Below are 13922 nucleotides of genomic sequence, written 5' to 3' on the forward strand. Positions count from 1 at the left end.
ATTACCACGGAGATGACTGGCCTGGTACGCTTAAGTCTAAACAAGCGTAGCTCATTAGATATCGATATACGGATTATTTAGTCGTAAGACACAAGATGAGTTCAAAAAAAAGAAAGTTCGACAGCCGTTATCTTCAATATGGATTTACTGATGCGACGAAAAATGGTCAGGTCGTAGCAAAATGCGTCATATAACTCCAAAGCTTGAGTAATGACGCTCTGAGGCCAAGTCGGCTGCAGTGTCATTTTCGAACCAAACACAGTTCTCTTAAGAACAAGCCGTTGGCTTTCTTCCAGACCAGAGAAGAGTCTTTCAAGAAAATGAAGATTGTGGGTGAAGAGAGCTTTCGCCAATACCCATCTGCTGAAGTAGTTGAAGCGTCTTACGAGATAGCTAATATGATTGCTCGTGCAAAGAAACCCCACAATATTGGTGAAACCTTGATCAAACCATGCATGCTAAAACCAGCCAGCCTTTTGTTGGGAGAGAAAAAGATCAAAAAGCTAGCGAATATTTCTCTATCCGATTCCACGATGAAAACGCGCAGAATTGCAGGTTATCGAAAAGATACATTCATCACCTTGTTTCGCCATCCAATGTGATGAGACAACTGATTTAACCCAATTGTCTCAGCTGATGGTCAACGTCCGTTTTATCGGATCTACAAGCATTGAAGAGGAAATGTTGTTTTGCAAACCCCTTCCCAGATAGCACAACTACGTCGGAACAACCATGGCCGAACGTTGTTCGAACCACCGGCCCAATAATGGCGAACAACCATGTTCCAGCGAAGATTTGGCCGCTGGGCCAACGTCGGTCCTTTCGCTGTAATGCAACCGTGGCAAATGATCGGGCCAACGTAGGCGATACGTTGTAACACAATCGTGAAATATGGCCGGTCCAACGTTGGCGATACGTTGTAACACAATCGTGACATATGGCGGGGCCTACGTAGGTGACACGTTGTAATACAATCGTGGCACATGGTCGGGCCAAGTTAGGCGATGTGTTGTACAGACAGGGTATGGATCTATACTACATAGAAATTTCCCACTAATCTAACATTATTTATATAATAAAAAACAAAAGATAACAAAATGTCTTTATTTTACAAATATGTATACATGTAATAAAATTAATCGGAGTTCGTTGCCAGATCATCCATAGCTGAAAAATATAAAAATTCTGTGTTAAATTGCAGTATTAGCAAATTACAGCACCAGAGTTCAAAGCCTAGTCTGAATAACTGCATCCCAACAAATTTTCAGAGTAGGAATCTTAAGCCAAGTTTCTGCAGTCGCAAATGTGTGAGTGAAGCTTACATTGACAAGACAATAATAATTGAGAAATACAGAAATTCTTGATTCCGCAAGGGGGGCGTAGACAATGTTTTGATGGGAATATTTGTTGGAGGGAATAATGATGATTTGAGATTTTATCTGACTAAAATGTCTTCAAATATTCCTTGTTGAAATTCATCTATATTATTAGAAACATCATGCACCATGATTAGTCTATTTGTTTAATAGATTTACAATAAATTTATTTGTAACTTCATCATTTGCTGTTGTGCTAGGGGGCTTATATTCTTTACGCTTCAATCTTAATTAAGGTTTTGTTTTCACTCCAGATTGTCAGATTCTATTTAATCAATTTTTGTTCATTTCCCGTATGAATTATCTTAAGCTGATTTGGAGTCAAAATAATCTTATACTTATAAAATAGAAGAGGGTAGAGCAGAGAAAGATGGTGGTACAATATGATAAACATATTACATACGTACCTTTAATAGCAGAAACTAAGGGCGTCCCACTCACTCCTTATCCACCGCGTCCTGCACAGTTGAAAGAGCGGGAGAGTAAATTTGTTATAACTGAGCTCATGATTCTCCAATCCAGTCTTTCTCGGAGCAACCTCCAAGACTTGACAAATATCTTATCTGGAATGAGTAAATAAGCCCAATTATAAGAATACATCTAATGAAAAGGTTTCCATCCGTTGCAAAAGCTCTATGTTAAATTATCGCGAGTATCTACTCTAAAATATACACATATGTGTTTTGTCCACATCCCATTCGTATAAAAGTGAACAATTTTAATATTGCAATCAGATCGTATTAAGACATTTAAATAACCTTCCTTGAACACGAAGCGAAAATATTGGGCATATTGTATTTCATACATAAATTCGAAGCGCTTCATGCAGTCAAAAACAAAACGACAAAAAATAAAAGGCACTCAATAAGATGAGACCCAGCAAGGGTATTTTCACCTATTTTACTTTCATGTTCTGTTTAGCTTTCCAATTAATTATGGAGTAATCTGCAATATTTTAACATTGTACTAAAACTACACAAATATTCTGAATCTCAGAGATTTTTACATCGTGGTCTTCATACGATGGCATGTGTTACCGGTCAGCGAACTCTTAAATTAATTTTGCTTGCCCACTGGCCGCTGGGGTAAAAAGGTTGGGAACCACTGAACTAAACAGTTAAGTACAAGTACAACCACGTTGCACTAATGCCCCGCAAACTTACAGTCGATTTTCATCAGAATGATTGAATAGAATAAATTGATTTTTAATGTTTTCTCGTTGTGGGGTCACAAGTATCTGTAGTCTGTGATTTTACAAAAATTGGGGTCGCGGAAAAAAAAGTTTGGGAACCACTGCCGTAAAGTGTATGTAATCAGCCTATAAAAGTATTCAACTCACGAGCGATTTTTTCATCCTTGAATGTTTTCTGGATCAAAATGTAATCAGACAATGAATTGACAATGAATTTCATCAATTCCTTTATGTCCGAGTCCACACTATAATCAGTGGAAAGTTGCAGATGCCGTAGCTTGTAGCATAAGAGTTTCTACCGCCTGTCCCAACAATTTTTCCATGGACTGGATTGGAGCATGGCTTGATCTCTGAAAATCAAGTTAGTGTTACACCATATATAGTACATGATTGTCTTTCAGATGATAAACGTGAACGAATGGCCTATACTAATTACCAGAATATAAATTTTTCATTAATATTAGTTACCGTATTTTCCGGCGAATAAGTCTACCCGGCGAATAAGACGAGGCCTGTTTTTAAGCCTGAAAAAATGGGTTTTTGCATATAACCGGCCGATGAGTCGGGGTAGTAAAATCGCATCAACGTCGGGAATCTCAAATTACCATGCAATGCCTTTCGAGCGGTTGCCGCGTTTGCGCATTGGTTAAAATAGCCTATGACTTTTTTTTATAGCGTAATATTCAGTCCATATATGATAATCACAGCATTGAAATTTCAGATTCACAGCACGAGAATGTCGATTTAATTAAACTAACCTGATGAGGACGTGGGGGATGCTATCGCCGAAGGTATTTTATTGTCCGGGTTCAATAATAGGGCAACAAAAAAATGAAAATGATCATACTCGCCTAATAAGACGACCCCCCCCCCGAAAATCAGGCTAAAAATTTGGGTCTAGAAAAGCGACTTATTCGCCGGAAAATACAGTATTAACCACATGATGTTGTACTAGGTAATTATTCAACCGATATATCTAGCTATTGTGCAATATTTTATGGCACAGGTATGCAAGGAGCTACTATCAAACTATGAAACAAAAGCACCTGTTTTGGCATTGTCCGCATTGAAACATTGAGATACTTGAAATGACACAGTGTATGATTGCGTGAAAGAGGGAATTGAAGCAGGTGAATTTTCCAGTCCATTGTCATAGGGCCTATTATAAAAATGGTATATATCATTAAACTTACAATGGTAATATTGACACTTGACAGAATATCTAATCGGTAATAATTATTTAGAACCGGGAAAAAAATGGATATTACACAAAATATGTCCAAATATTTGTAAAGGATGTGTCGTACAATACTTCATGCTTTTAGAGTCGCTGGGCATTGCACAGTTGCATGCACATTCGGCAGTCATTGTACAGAGATGGGCTTCCCCCCAATCGCCCGAATCTTTTTTGCTAGCGGTCTACTTTCCAATTCACTTTAAAATATAATAACACTTAATTAAGGTTGGTTGGGTAAGATTACATAGCATACATACTGAAAATAAATCATATTAATATATATGATTACCCAATATAATTCTATTGAATTTTAAAACAAAATAGATATTATTCAAAAATCAGTAATTTATTTCTCAACAAAGCTGAAAATATGAAATAGAGCAGGGTTGGATAAAGTTCTCGGACCTCGGACAAAAATTGAAAAAAAATTTAAAGTGTTACAAAAACAAAAAGGGAAAACAATAATCCTTGAGCTATTTTTTACCCAAAAACATCAAATTTTAGTTTCAGTTTGATTGTGGCAATTGTTAAAACATATTTTAGATTTCAGCCAATTGAGATCTGTATTTAGATTTGTTGAAATTCATCAGACAGAAGGTTCACAAATGTACAACTATTCAGATTACTGGATTAAGTCGTTCAACGGGTTGGATTTGGGCTGCGGAAATGTTTGCACTTATACAAATAAAGTAAATATAAAAAATTAGGCTATATCCAGGGATGAAGGACCAATACCGGTATCGGTACTCGATAACGAATACTGGTAAATAAGAGATGGCAACCTCAGAAAGTTTAACAAAAAAATGTGCCAAAAGACCAAGTACGGTAACGTACTGTACGGTACCTCATCTCGTTCTGTCGTTACCAGTACCGGTACCTATGGTGTCCAGGATAAATATGTAACTTTTACCGGTATCTACCATAGGTACCGGTACTCGATAACGAATACTGGTAAATGAGAGATGGCAACCTAAAAAAGTTTAACAAAAAAATGCCAAAAGACCAAGCACGGTACCGTACCTCATCTCGTTCTGCCGTTACCGGTACCTACGGTGTCCAGGGATAAATATGTAACTTTTACCCGTATGGTACCCTATCACCCTTATGAACCGTGACCTGACAACGCACTTAGAGTACCGGTACCATGAGATTAACTTACACGGTTACAACTAGGCTATCTCTACTTTCGCCATTCTACTATGAAAGCATAAAAAGTTCAATGTCACTGTCCCATCCACGGCAAAAACCTCGTAACAGGCTATCGATTACGAGTACCGCCAAAATGAATGGCGACCTCATGTGCTATATTCGAATCGCGCGCGCATTTCTTCGCATAATGGCGTGTTTCGTTGAAGGCCAATCATGGCCTTACCATGGTAAATGGTTGTAAAACTGCGTACAACGGTTGCCGGCGGATTATAACGTTGGCCCAACGTAGTTGTGCTATCTGGGTTGAAACCACCACCAAAGCGGAAGATGTGTTCGAAGCTGTTGCTGCGTATTTTGACAGCAACGCCATCACATGGGAGAACCTTGTGGGAATATGCACTAATGTGGCCCCTGCAATGCTCGGGTCACGAAGTGGATTTGTTAGCAGGATGAAGCAGAGAAGCCCCAACGCAATCGGAACTCACTGTGTAATTCACAGGGAAACTCTGGCATCCAGGACCATGCCTCCTACATTGGATGACAAGCTTGCTGTTGTCATACGAATTGTTAACTTCGTCAAACCAACACCAGTCAAATCGAGGTTGTTTGCCAGGTTGTGCAAGAATATGGATTCTGATCATGAGGCTCTTCTGTTTCACACGCCGGTTCGATGGCTGTCAAAAGGCAATATGTTATCTCGCGTTTATGAGATGAGGGAGGAAGTGAAGCTATTCCTCGAAGCGCAGGGAAAACAGGACCTCCTGCTGTCATTCGCGTCAGACAGTTTTCAACTTTGGTTGGCATACCTTGTTTACAGTTTTGAAGCCCTGAATCTTCTCTATAGATAATTACAATGCAATAATACCAGCCGAATAGATCACTACGATGCCATACATACGTTCATAGCGAAACTTGGGCTATGGCTTCGTCGAGTTGAAATGGGAAACGCGGCATCATTTCCTACCCTCGACGCTGCCCTCGATAAAAACAAGGCAGATCTGGAGGGCAAAAAGACTGAAGTGGAAGCCCATCTCCAGCTATTGAAGCAGGAATTCGAGCGGTATTTTCCAGACCTGGCTAACACTGAACTACCAGATTGGAAAATGACCAGGGATCATTTTCGTCTCGATGAAGCCATTGTGCCTGACGCTTTGCAGGATGAATTCTTGTAGATGAAGTGCAACTCCATTGCAAAAGATGACTTCGAATCAATGCCTCTTAACGATTTTTGGGTGAAATACATGGGCGTGTATAAAAATGTTGGTAAAGTGGCTTTGCGTACTCTAACACCATTTTCTGCCACTTATCTATGTGAAAGTGGCTTCTCTGCACTTGTGAGTATCAAAACAAATGCTCGTAACAAACTCGACTGTGAAGCCGACCTTCGATGTGCATTGTCCACTACGAAACCCAGAATCAAACTCCTGGTTTTCAAAAAACAGCTACATCCTTCCCATTAATCACAACTAGGAAATAAACGTTCATTTAACATTTTTTGACTAGATCACAACTAGAAATTAAACGTTCATTTAACATTTATTGACTTTTTTCGGAGGGGGGGCGTGAGTTTTTATTAAACTTCCAAGGGGGGCGCAGCCAAAAAAGTTTAAGACCCCTGCTTTAGATGGTTGTGATCAGAGCTGTTGCATCCGGCTTTAAAGTCGACTTTTGTAAAAACAGGAAATCTAGCTCCTACCCCAGACTCAAATTCACAACGTTTCCACACCGACTCCAGTTCTGCCGCCCGTCCCATTTATACAAATAAAATAACTTTGTCTGATGCCAGGATTGCCTATAAAAATACCCATAAATGGTAGCACGAAAACAAAATTCACAAAGCGTGTTTTGTAGCTTCACTGCAAGATCATACTTTTAGGGGTCATTTCTATAGTGTGTATCTAGGCCGTAACGTCAATAACTTGACAGTTTCCCAACGGCGATGAATCTACGAGGCCTTCGTCCCTGAGCGTGAAGTCGTCTTTGTTGTGGGTTTTGTATCCACGCAAAGGCAATGGTGAGCGTTCCGCATGTGGTCTCACTGCGGAAGGGAAGAAGGTGGTCTGAGCGGTTCATCAAGTATATATCTCTTCTCCATTTGGGGAAATCCTCCTTAGTTGTGAAATTGTAGTAAACGAGACAGGACGGGCAGTGTAGTCTTACCTCGTCAGAGGTAAGGGTTCGGGTTGTGCGCCATCTTGGTGCACATACTTCGGGAGCGCCGTTTCCGCTTGTTATATTATACGCGAGAACTCGGATAAAATTTAAAACACGCATGAAAATTGAAGAACTCTTCGATTCCAGTATGTATATCAATAGATAGGCAGGTATGTATCTTGGTTGTTGCTTTAGAGACTTGAACTTGCAACTGCGATAAACACTTTAGATGGTTGTGATCAGAACTGTTGCATCCGGCTTTAAAATCGACGTTTGTGAAAACAAGAAATCTAGCTCCTACCCCAGACTCAAATTCACAACGTTTCCACGCCGACTCCCGTTCTGTCTTCCGTCCCATTTATACAAATAAAATAACTTTGTCTGATGCCAAGATTGCCTATAAAAATACCCATAAATGGTAGCACGAAAACAAAATTCACAAAGCGTGTTTTGTAGCTTCACTGCAAGATCATACTTTTAGGGATCATTTCTATAGTGTGTATCTAGTCCGTAACGTCAACAACTTTACAGTTTCGCAACCGCGATGATTCTGCGAGGCCTTCGTCCCTCAGCGTGAATCCGTCTTTGCTGTGGGTTTTGTATCCACGCAAAGGCAATGATGAGCGTTCCGCGTGTGGTCTCACTGCGGAAGGGAAGAAGGTGGTCTGAGCGGTTCATCAAGTATATCTCTCTTCTCCGTTTGGGGAAATCCTCCTTAGTTGTGAAATTGTAGTAAACGAAACAGGACGGGCAGTGTAGTCTTATCTCGTCAGAATGAACGCTGTCTATTATTGTTATGCAACTTGTACAAAATTAAAAAAAAAAACACATAGAGTTTGTTCAATTTTGCTTTCGAGATCATACATTCAGGTATAAATTTTGAAGTTTGTACCTAAGACAGTGCTTTAACTACTTGTGGCATTGCAACATCTTCGACTTTTGCTATGGCGCACATGCGAATATGTAAATTTAAACCTCTAGAATTTATTGCACTTATAAAGATTTACAAAATACGATTAGTATATTTTTAAATCAGGAGTTTATGTTGAAATGACCATAAATACAAACATCACAACAACAATCACAATAGGTTTTTTAAAACACCGCCGCAAGATTGTACATCAAGTGATCTTGGTCGTTGAGTCAGTAACCTGACTGTTACTCAACCGCGGTCATGTCGGTGGGTTTATTCGCAGTATATTCTCAATACAAGAGAGCTACGCACAAATATATGGACACGTTAGACCAGAGCCAATCAGTCTTTACCGGTACCTTTGACGCTACCGGTACCCTCAAAAAAGTTCTGAATTTCCAGTAGCAAGAATTTTGCAGAATCAAAACGTACAGCCAGTCATGACACTGACTAAAATCCGTGTTCCCATGGATAAAAAATAATACAGCAAAATTTTAGACGAAATATCAAATTTCATAGAATTCACGCAAAATTTTGAAATAAATAAAAGTAATATCCTTCTAGCGAAGAAATTAATCTTTAACCACTGAAAATTTCAAAGCAATTGGTCCAGTATTCGAAGAGAAAAGCGATTTTTTAAAAACGTGTCAAAGAACAAGAACAAGAACAACAACAACAACAACATAATATTGAAACGATCGTTATGGCCACTGAACGTGTCCAACAAGAGGAAGCTTCACTTACGCGTGAAATTAAAAGAGATGAAGCCGGAGGATGTAAACTCATTTGCTGGATATGAACGCTGTTTCCCCGGAACTCCAGAAGTCTGTGCACTAAGATGGCGCACAGATTGAACATAGTAAGTGAACCAGGTAAGGGTTTGGGTTGTGCGCCATCTTGGTGCACATACTTCGGGAGCGCCATTTCCGCTTGTTATATGATAAGCGAGAACTCGGATAAAATCTAAAACACACATGAAAATTGACGAACTCTTCGATTCCAGTATGTATATTCATAGATAGGCAGGTATGTATCTTGGTTGTTGCTTTAGAGACTTGAACTTGCAACTGCGATAAACACTTTAGATAGTTGTGATCAGAGCTGTTGCATCCGGCTTTAAAATCGACGTTTGTGAAAACAAGAAATCTAGCTCCTACCCCAGACTCAAATTCACAACGTTTCCACGAAGACTCCCGTTCTGTCTTCCGTCCCATTTATACAAATAAAATAACTTTGTCTGATGCCAAGATTGCCTATAAAAATACCCATAAATGGTAGCACGAAAACAAAATTCACAAAGCGTGTTTTGTAGCTTCACTGCAAGATCATACTTTTAGGGATCATTTCTATAGTGTGTATCTTGTCCGTAACGTCAACAACTTTACAGTTTTGCAACCGCGATGATTCTGCGAGGCCTTCGTCCCTGAGCGTGAAGTCGTCTTTGTTGTGGGTTTTGTATCCACGCAAAGGCAATGATGAGCGTTCCGCATGTGGTCTCACTGCGCAAGGGAAGAAGGTGGTCTCAGCGGTTCATCAAGTATATCTCTCTTCTCCATTTGGGGAAATCCTCCTTAGTTGTGAAATTGTAGTAAACGAGACAGGACGGGCAGTGTAGTCTTACCTCGTCAGAGGTAAGGGTTCGGTTTGTGCGCCATATTGGTGCACATACTTCGGGAGCGCCGTTTCCGCTTGTTATATGATAAGCGAGAACTCGGATAAAATCTAAAACACACATGAAAATTGACGAAACCTTCGATTACAGTATGTATATTAATAGATAGGCAGGTATGTATCTTGGTTGTTGCTTTAGAGACTTGAACTTGCAACTGCGATAAACACTTTAGATGGTTGTGATCAGAGCTGTTGCATCCGGCTTTAAAATCGACTTTTGTGAAGACAGGAAATCTAGCTCCTACCCCAGACTCAAATTCACAACGTTTCCACACCGACTCCCGTTCTGTCTCCCGTCCCATTTATACAAATACAATAAATTTGTCTGATGCCAGGATTGCCTATAAAAATACCCATAAATGGTAGCACGAAAACAAAATTCACAAAGCGTGTTTTGTAGCTTCTCTGCAAGATCATACATTTAGGTATCATTTCTATAGTGTGTAACTAGGCCGTAACGTCAATACCTTGACAGTTTCGCAACCGCGATGATGCTACGAGCCCTTCGTCCCTGAACGTGAAGTCGTCTTTGTTGTTGTTCATCAAGTATATCTCTCTTCTCCATTTGGGGAAATCCTCCTTAGTTGTGAAATTGTAGTAAACGAGACAGGACGGGCAGTGTAGTCTTACCTCGTCAGAGGTAAGGGTTCGGGTTGTGCGCCATTTTGGTGCACATACTTCGGGAGCGCCGTTTCCGCTTGTTATATGATAAGCGAGAACTCGGATAAAATCTAAAACACACATGAAAATTGACGAACCCTTCGATTCCAGTATGTATATTAATAGATAGGCAGGTATGTATCTTGGTTGTTGCTTTAGAGATTTGAACTCGCAACTGCGATAAACACTTTAGATGGTTGTGATCAGAGCTGTTGCATCCGGCTTTAAAATCGACTTTTGGGGAAACAGGAAATCTAGCTCCTACCCCAGACTCAAATTCACAACGTTTCCACACCGACTCCCGTTCTGTCTCCCGTCCCATTTATACGAATGAAATAACTTTGTCTGATGCCAGGATTGCCTATAAAAATACCCATAAATGGTAGCACGAAAACAAAATTCACAAAGCGTGTTTTGTAGCTTCACTGCAAGATCATACTTTTAGGGATCATTTCTATAGTGTGTATCTAGGCCGTAACGCAAATAACTTGACAGTTTCGCAACCGCGATGATGCTACGAGGCCTTCGTCCCTGAGTGTGAAGCCGCCTTTGTTGTGGGTTTTGTATCCACGCAAAGGCAATGATGAGCGTTCCGCATGTGGTCTCACTGCGGAAGGGAAGAAGGTGGTCTGAGCGGTTCATCAAGTATATATCTCTTCTCCATTTGGGGAAATCCTCCTTAGTTGTAAAATTGTAGTAAACAAGACAGGACGGGCAGTGTAGTCTTACCTCGTCAGAATAAACGCTGTCTATTATTGTTATGCAACTTGTACGAAATTGAAAAAAAAAACACAGAGTTTGTTCAATTTTGCTTTCGAGATCATACATTCAGGTATAAATTTTGAAGTTTGTACCTTGGACAGTGCTTTAACTACTTGTGGCATTGCAACATCTTCGACTTTTGCTATGGCGCACATGCGAATATATAAATTTAAATCTCTAGAATTTAATGCACTTATAAAGATTTTCAAAATACAATTAGGATATTTTTAAATCAAGATTTTATGTTGAAATGACCATAAATACAAACATCACAACAACAATTACAATAGGTTTTTTAAAACAACGCCGCAAGATTGTACTTCAAGTGACTTTGGTCGTTGAGTCATTAACCTGACTGTTACACAACCGCGATCATGTCGGTGGATTTATTCGCAGTATATTCTCAATACAAGAGGAAGCTTCACTTACGCGTGAAATTAAAAGAGATGCAGCCGGAGGATGTAAACTCATTTTCTGGGAATGAACGCTGTTTCCCCGGAACTCCAGAAGTCTGTGCACTAAGATGGCGCACAGCTTGACCATAGTAAGTGAACCAGGTAAGGGTTCGAGTTGTGCGCCATCTTGGTGCACATACTTTGGGAGCGCCGTTTCCGCTTGTTATATGATAAGCGAGACTCGGATAAAATCTGAAACACACATGAAAATTGACGAACTCTTCGATTCCAGTATGTATATTAATAGATAGGCAGGTATGTATCTTGGTTGTTGCTTTAGAGACTTGAACTTGCAACTGCGATAAACACTTTAGATGGTTGTGATCAGAGCTGTTGCATACGGCTTTAAAATCGACTTTTGTGAAAACAGGAAATCTAGCTCCTACCCCAGACTCAAATTCACAACGTTTCCACACCGACTCCCGTTCTGTCTCCCGTCCCATTTATACAAATAAAATAACTTTGTCTGATGCCATGTTTGCCTATAAAAATACCCATAAATGGTAGCACAAAAACAAAATTCACAAAGCGTGTTTTGTAGCTTCACTGCAAGATCATACTTTTAGGGATCATTTCTATAGTGTGTATCTAAGCCGTAACGTAAATAACTTGACAGTTTCGCAACCGCGATGATGCTACGAGGCCTTTGTCCCTGAGCGTGAAGTCGTCTTTGTTGTGGGTTTTGTATCCACGCAAAGGCAATGATGAGCGTTCCGCATGTGGTCTCACTGCGGAAGGGAAGAAGGTGGTCTGAGCGGTTCATCAAGTATATCTCTCTTCTCCATTTGGGGAAATCCTCCTTAGTTGTGAAATTGTAGTAAACGAGACAGGACGGGCAGTGTAGTCTTACCTCGTCAGAAAAACGCTGTCTATTATTGTTATGCAACTTGTACGAAATTGAAAAAAAAAACACAGGGTTTGTTCAATTTTGCTTTCGAGATCATACATTCAGGTATAAATTTTGAAGTTTGTACCTGGGACAGTGCTTTAACTACTTGTGGCATTGCACCATCTTCGACTTTTGCTATGGCGCACATGCAAATATATAAATTTAAACCTCTAGAATTTAATGCACTTATAAAGATTTTCAAAATACAATTAGGATATTTTTAAATCAAGATTTTATGTTGAAATGACCATAAATACAAACATCACAACAACAATCACAATAGGATTTTTAAAACAACGCCGCAAGGTAGTACTTCAAGTGACTTTAGTCGTTGAGTCAGTAACCTGACTGTTACACAACCGCGATCATGTCGGTGGATTTATTCGCAGTATATTCTCAATACAAGAGGAAGCTTCACTTACGCGTGAAATTAAAAGAGATACAGCCGGAGGATGTAAACTCATTTGCTGGGAATGAACGCTGTTTCCCCGGAACTCCAGAAGTCTGTGCACTAAGATGGCGCACAGCTTGAACATAGTAAGTGAACCAGGTAAGGGTTCGAGTTGTGCGCCATCCTGGTGTACATACTTCGGGAGCGCCGTTTCCGCTTGTTATATGATAAGCGAGACTCGGATAAAATCTGAAACACACATGAAAATTGACGAACTCTTCGATTCCAGTATGTATATTAATAGATAGGCAGGTATGTATCTTGGTTGTTGCTTTAGAGACTTGAACTTGCAACTGCGATAAACACTTTAGAGGGTTGTGATCAGAGCTGTTGCATACGGCTTTAAAATCGACTTTTGTAAAAACAGGAAATCTAGCTCCTACCCCAGACTCAAATTCACAACGTTTCCACACCGACTCCCGTTCTGTCTCCCGTCCCATTTATACAAATAAAATAACTTTGTCTGATGCCAAGATTGCCTATAAAAATACCCATAAATGGTAGCACGAAAACAAAATTCACAAAGCGTGTTTTGTAGCTTCACTGCAAGATCATACTTTTAGGGATCATTTCTATAGTGTGTATATTGTCCGTAACGTCAACAACTCTACAGTTTTGCAACCGCGATGATTCTGCGAGGCCTTCGTCCCTGAGCGTGAAGTCGTCTTTGTTGTGGGTTTTGTATCCACGCAAAGGCAATGATGAGCGTTCCGCATGTGGTCTCACTGCGGAAGGGAAGAAGGTGGTCTCAGCGGTTCATCAAGTATATCTCTCTTCTTCATTTGGGGAAATCCTCCTTAGTTGTGAAATTGTAGTAAACGAGACAGGACGGGCAGTGTAGTCTTACCTCGTCAGAGGTAAGGGTTCGGGTTGTGCGCCATCTTGGTGCACATACTTCGGGAGCGCCGTTTCCGCTTGTTATATGATAAGCGAGAACTCGGATAAAATCTAAAACACACATGAAAATTGACGAACCCTTCGATTCCAGTATGTATATTAATAGATAGGCAGGT

At 40.1% G+C, this 13922-nt stretch overlaps 2 protein-coding genes and 7 non-coding genes across 15 annotated transcripts; 8 read left to right on the plus strand and 1 right to left on the minus strand.

Moving 5' to 3' along the window:
• Positions 1-925: 925 nt before the first annotated feature.
• LOC144419980 (uncharacterized) lies at positions 926-5142 on the minus strand. 7 transcript variants are annotated; one of them, XM_078110268.1, is made up of 5 exons: positions 3876-5142; positions 3615-3727; positions 2716-2918; positions 1784-1939; positions 926-1167 (listed from the first exon to the last, which is right to left on the minus strand). In XM_078110268.1, the coding sequence occupies exons 1-3, from the start codon at positions 3934-3936 to the stop codon at positions 2820-2822; spliced, it is 273 nt and encodes a 90-aa protein (XP_077966394.1). In that variant the 5' UTR covers positions 3937-5142; the 3' UTR covers positions 926-1167; positions 1784-1939; positions 2716-2819. The 7 variants fall into 7 exon arrangements, 3 of the variants coding, with proteins under 3 accessions (XP_077966394.1, XP_077966393.1, XP_077966395.1); XM_078110267.1 differs by having other exon boundaries at positions 928-1167; positions 3837-5141; XM_078110269.1 differs by having other exon boundaries at positions 936-1167; positions 4826-5135.
• Positions 5143-5178: 36 nt separating this feature from the next.
• On the plus strand, positions 5179-6126 carry LOC144431264 (protein FAM200C-like). Its single transcript, XM_078119125.1, has 2 exons — positions 5179-5750; positions 5823-6126. The coding sequence occupies exons 1-2, from the start codon at positions 5179-5181 to the stop codon at positions 6124-6126; spliced, it is 876 nt and encodes a 291-aa protein (XP_077975251.1).
• Positions 6127-6814: 688 nt separating this feature from the next.
• Positions 6815-7023, plus strand: LOC144420182 (small nucleolar RNA U3). The gene has a single exon (XR_013474539.1). It is a non-coding gene; the product is annotated as a small nucleolar RNA U3 (small nucleolar RNA).
• Positions 7024-7573: 550 nt separating this feature from the next.
• On the plus strand, positions 7574-7782 carry LOC144420177 (small nucleolar RNA U3). The gene has a single exon (XR_013474534.1). It is a non-coding gene; the product is annotated as a small nucleolar RNA U3 (small nucleolar RNA).
• A 1560-nt stretch (positions 7783-9342) lies between these two features.
• On the plus strand, positions 9343-9551 carry LOC144420181 (small nucleolar RNA U3). The gene has a single exon (XR_013474538.1). It is a non-coding gene; the product is annotated as a small nucleolar RNA U3 (small nucleolar RNA).
• Positions 9552-10101: 550 nt separating this feature from the next.
• LOC144420198 (small nucleolar RNA U3) lies at positions 10102-10317 on the plus strand. Its single transcript, XR_013474552.1, has one exon. It is a non-coding gene; the product is annotated as a small nucleolar RNA U3 (small nucleolar RNA).
• Positions 10318-10781: 464 nt separating this feature from the next.
• On the plus strand, positions 10782-10990 carry LOC144420164 (small nucleolar RNA U3). Its single transcript, XR_013474521.1, has one exon. It is a non-coding gene; the product is annotated as a small nucleolar RNA U3 (small nucleolar RNA).
• A 1129-nt stretch (positions 10991-12119) lies between these two features.
• Positions 12120-12328, plus strand: LOC144420158 (small nucleolar RNA U3). The gene has a single exon (XR_013474515.1). It is a non-coding gene; the product is annotated as a small nucleolar RNA U3 (small nucleolar RNA).
• Positions 12329-13456: 1128 nt separating this feature from the next.
• Positions 13457-13665, plus strand: LOC144420188 (small nucleolar RNA U3). Its single transcript, XR_013474545.1, has one exon. It is a non-coding gene; the product is annotated as a small nucleolar RNA U3 (small nucleolar RNA).
• The last annotated feature ends 257 nt before the right edge of the window (positions 13666-13922 follow it).

This window comes from Styela clava, chromosome 2, assembly GCF_964204865.1.
Source record: "Styela clava chromosome 2, kaStyClav1.hap1.2, whole genome shotgun sequence".
Taxonomy (NCBI): Eukaryota; Metazoa; Chordata; class Ascidiacea; order Stolidobranchia; family Styelidae; genus Styela; species Styela clava.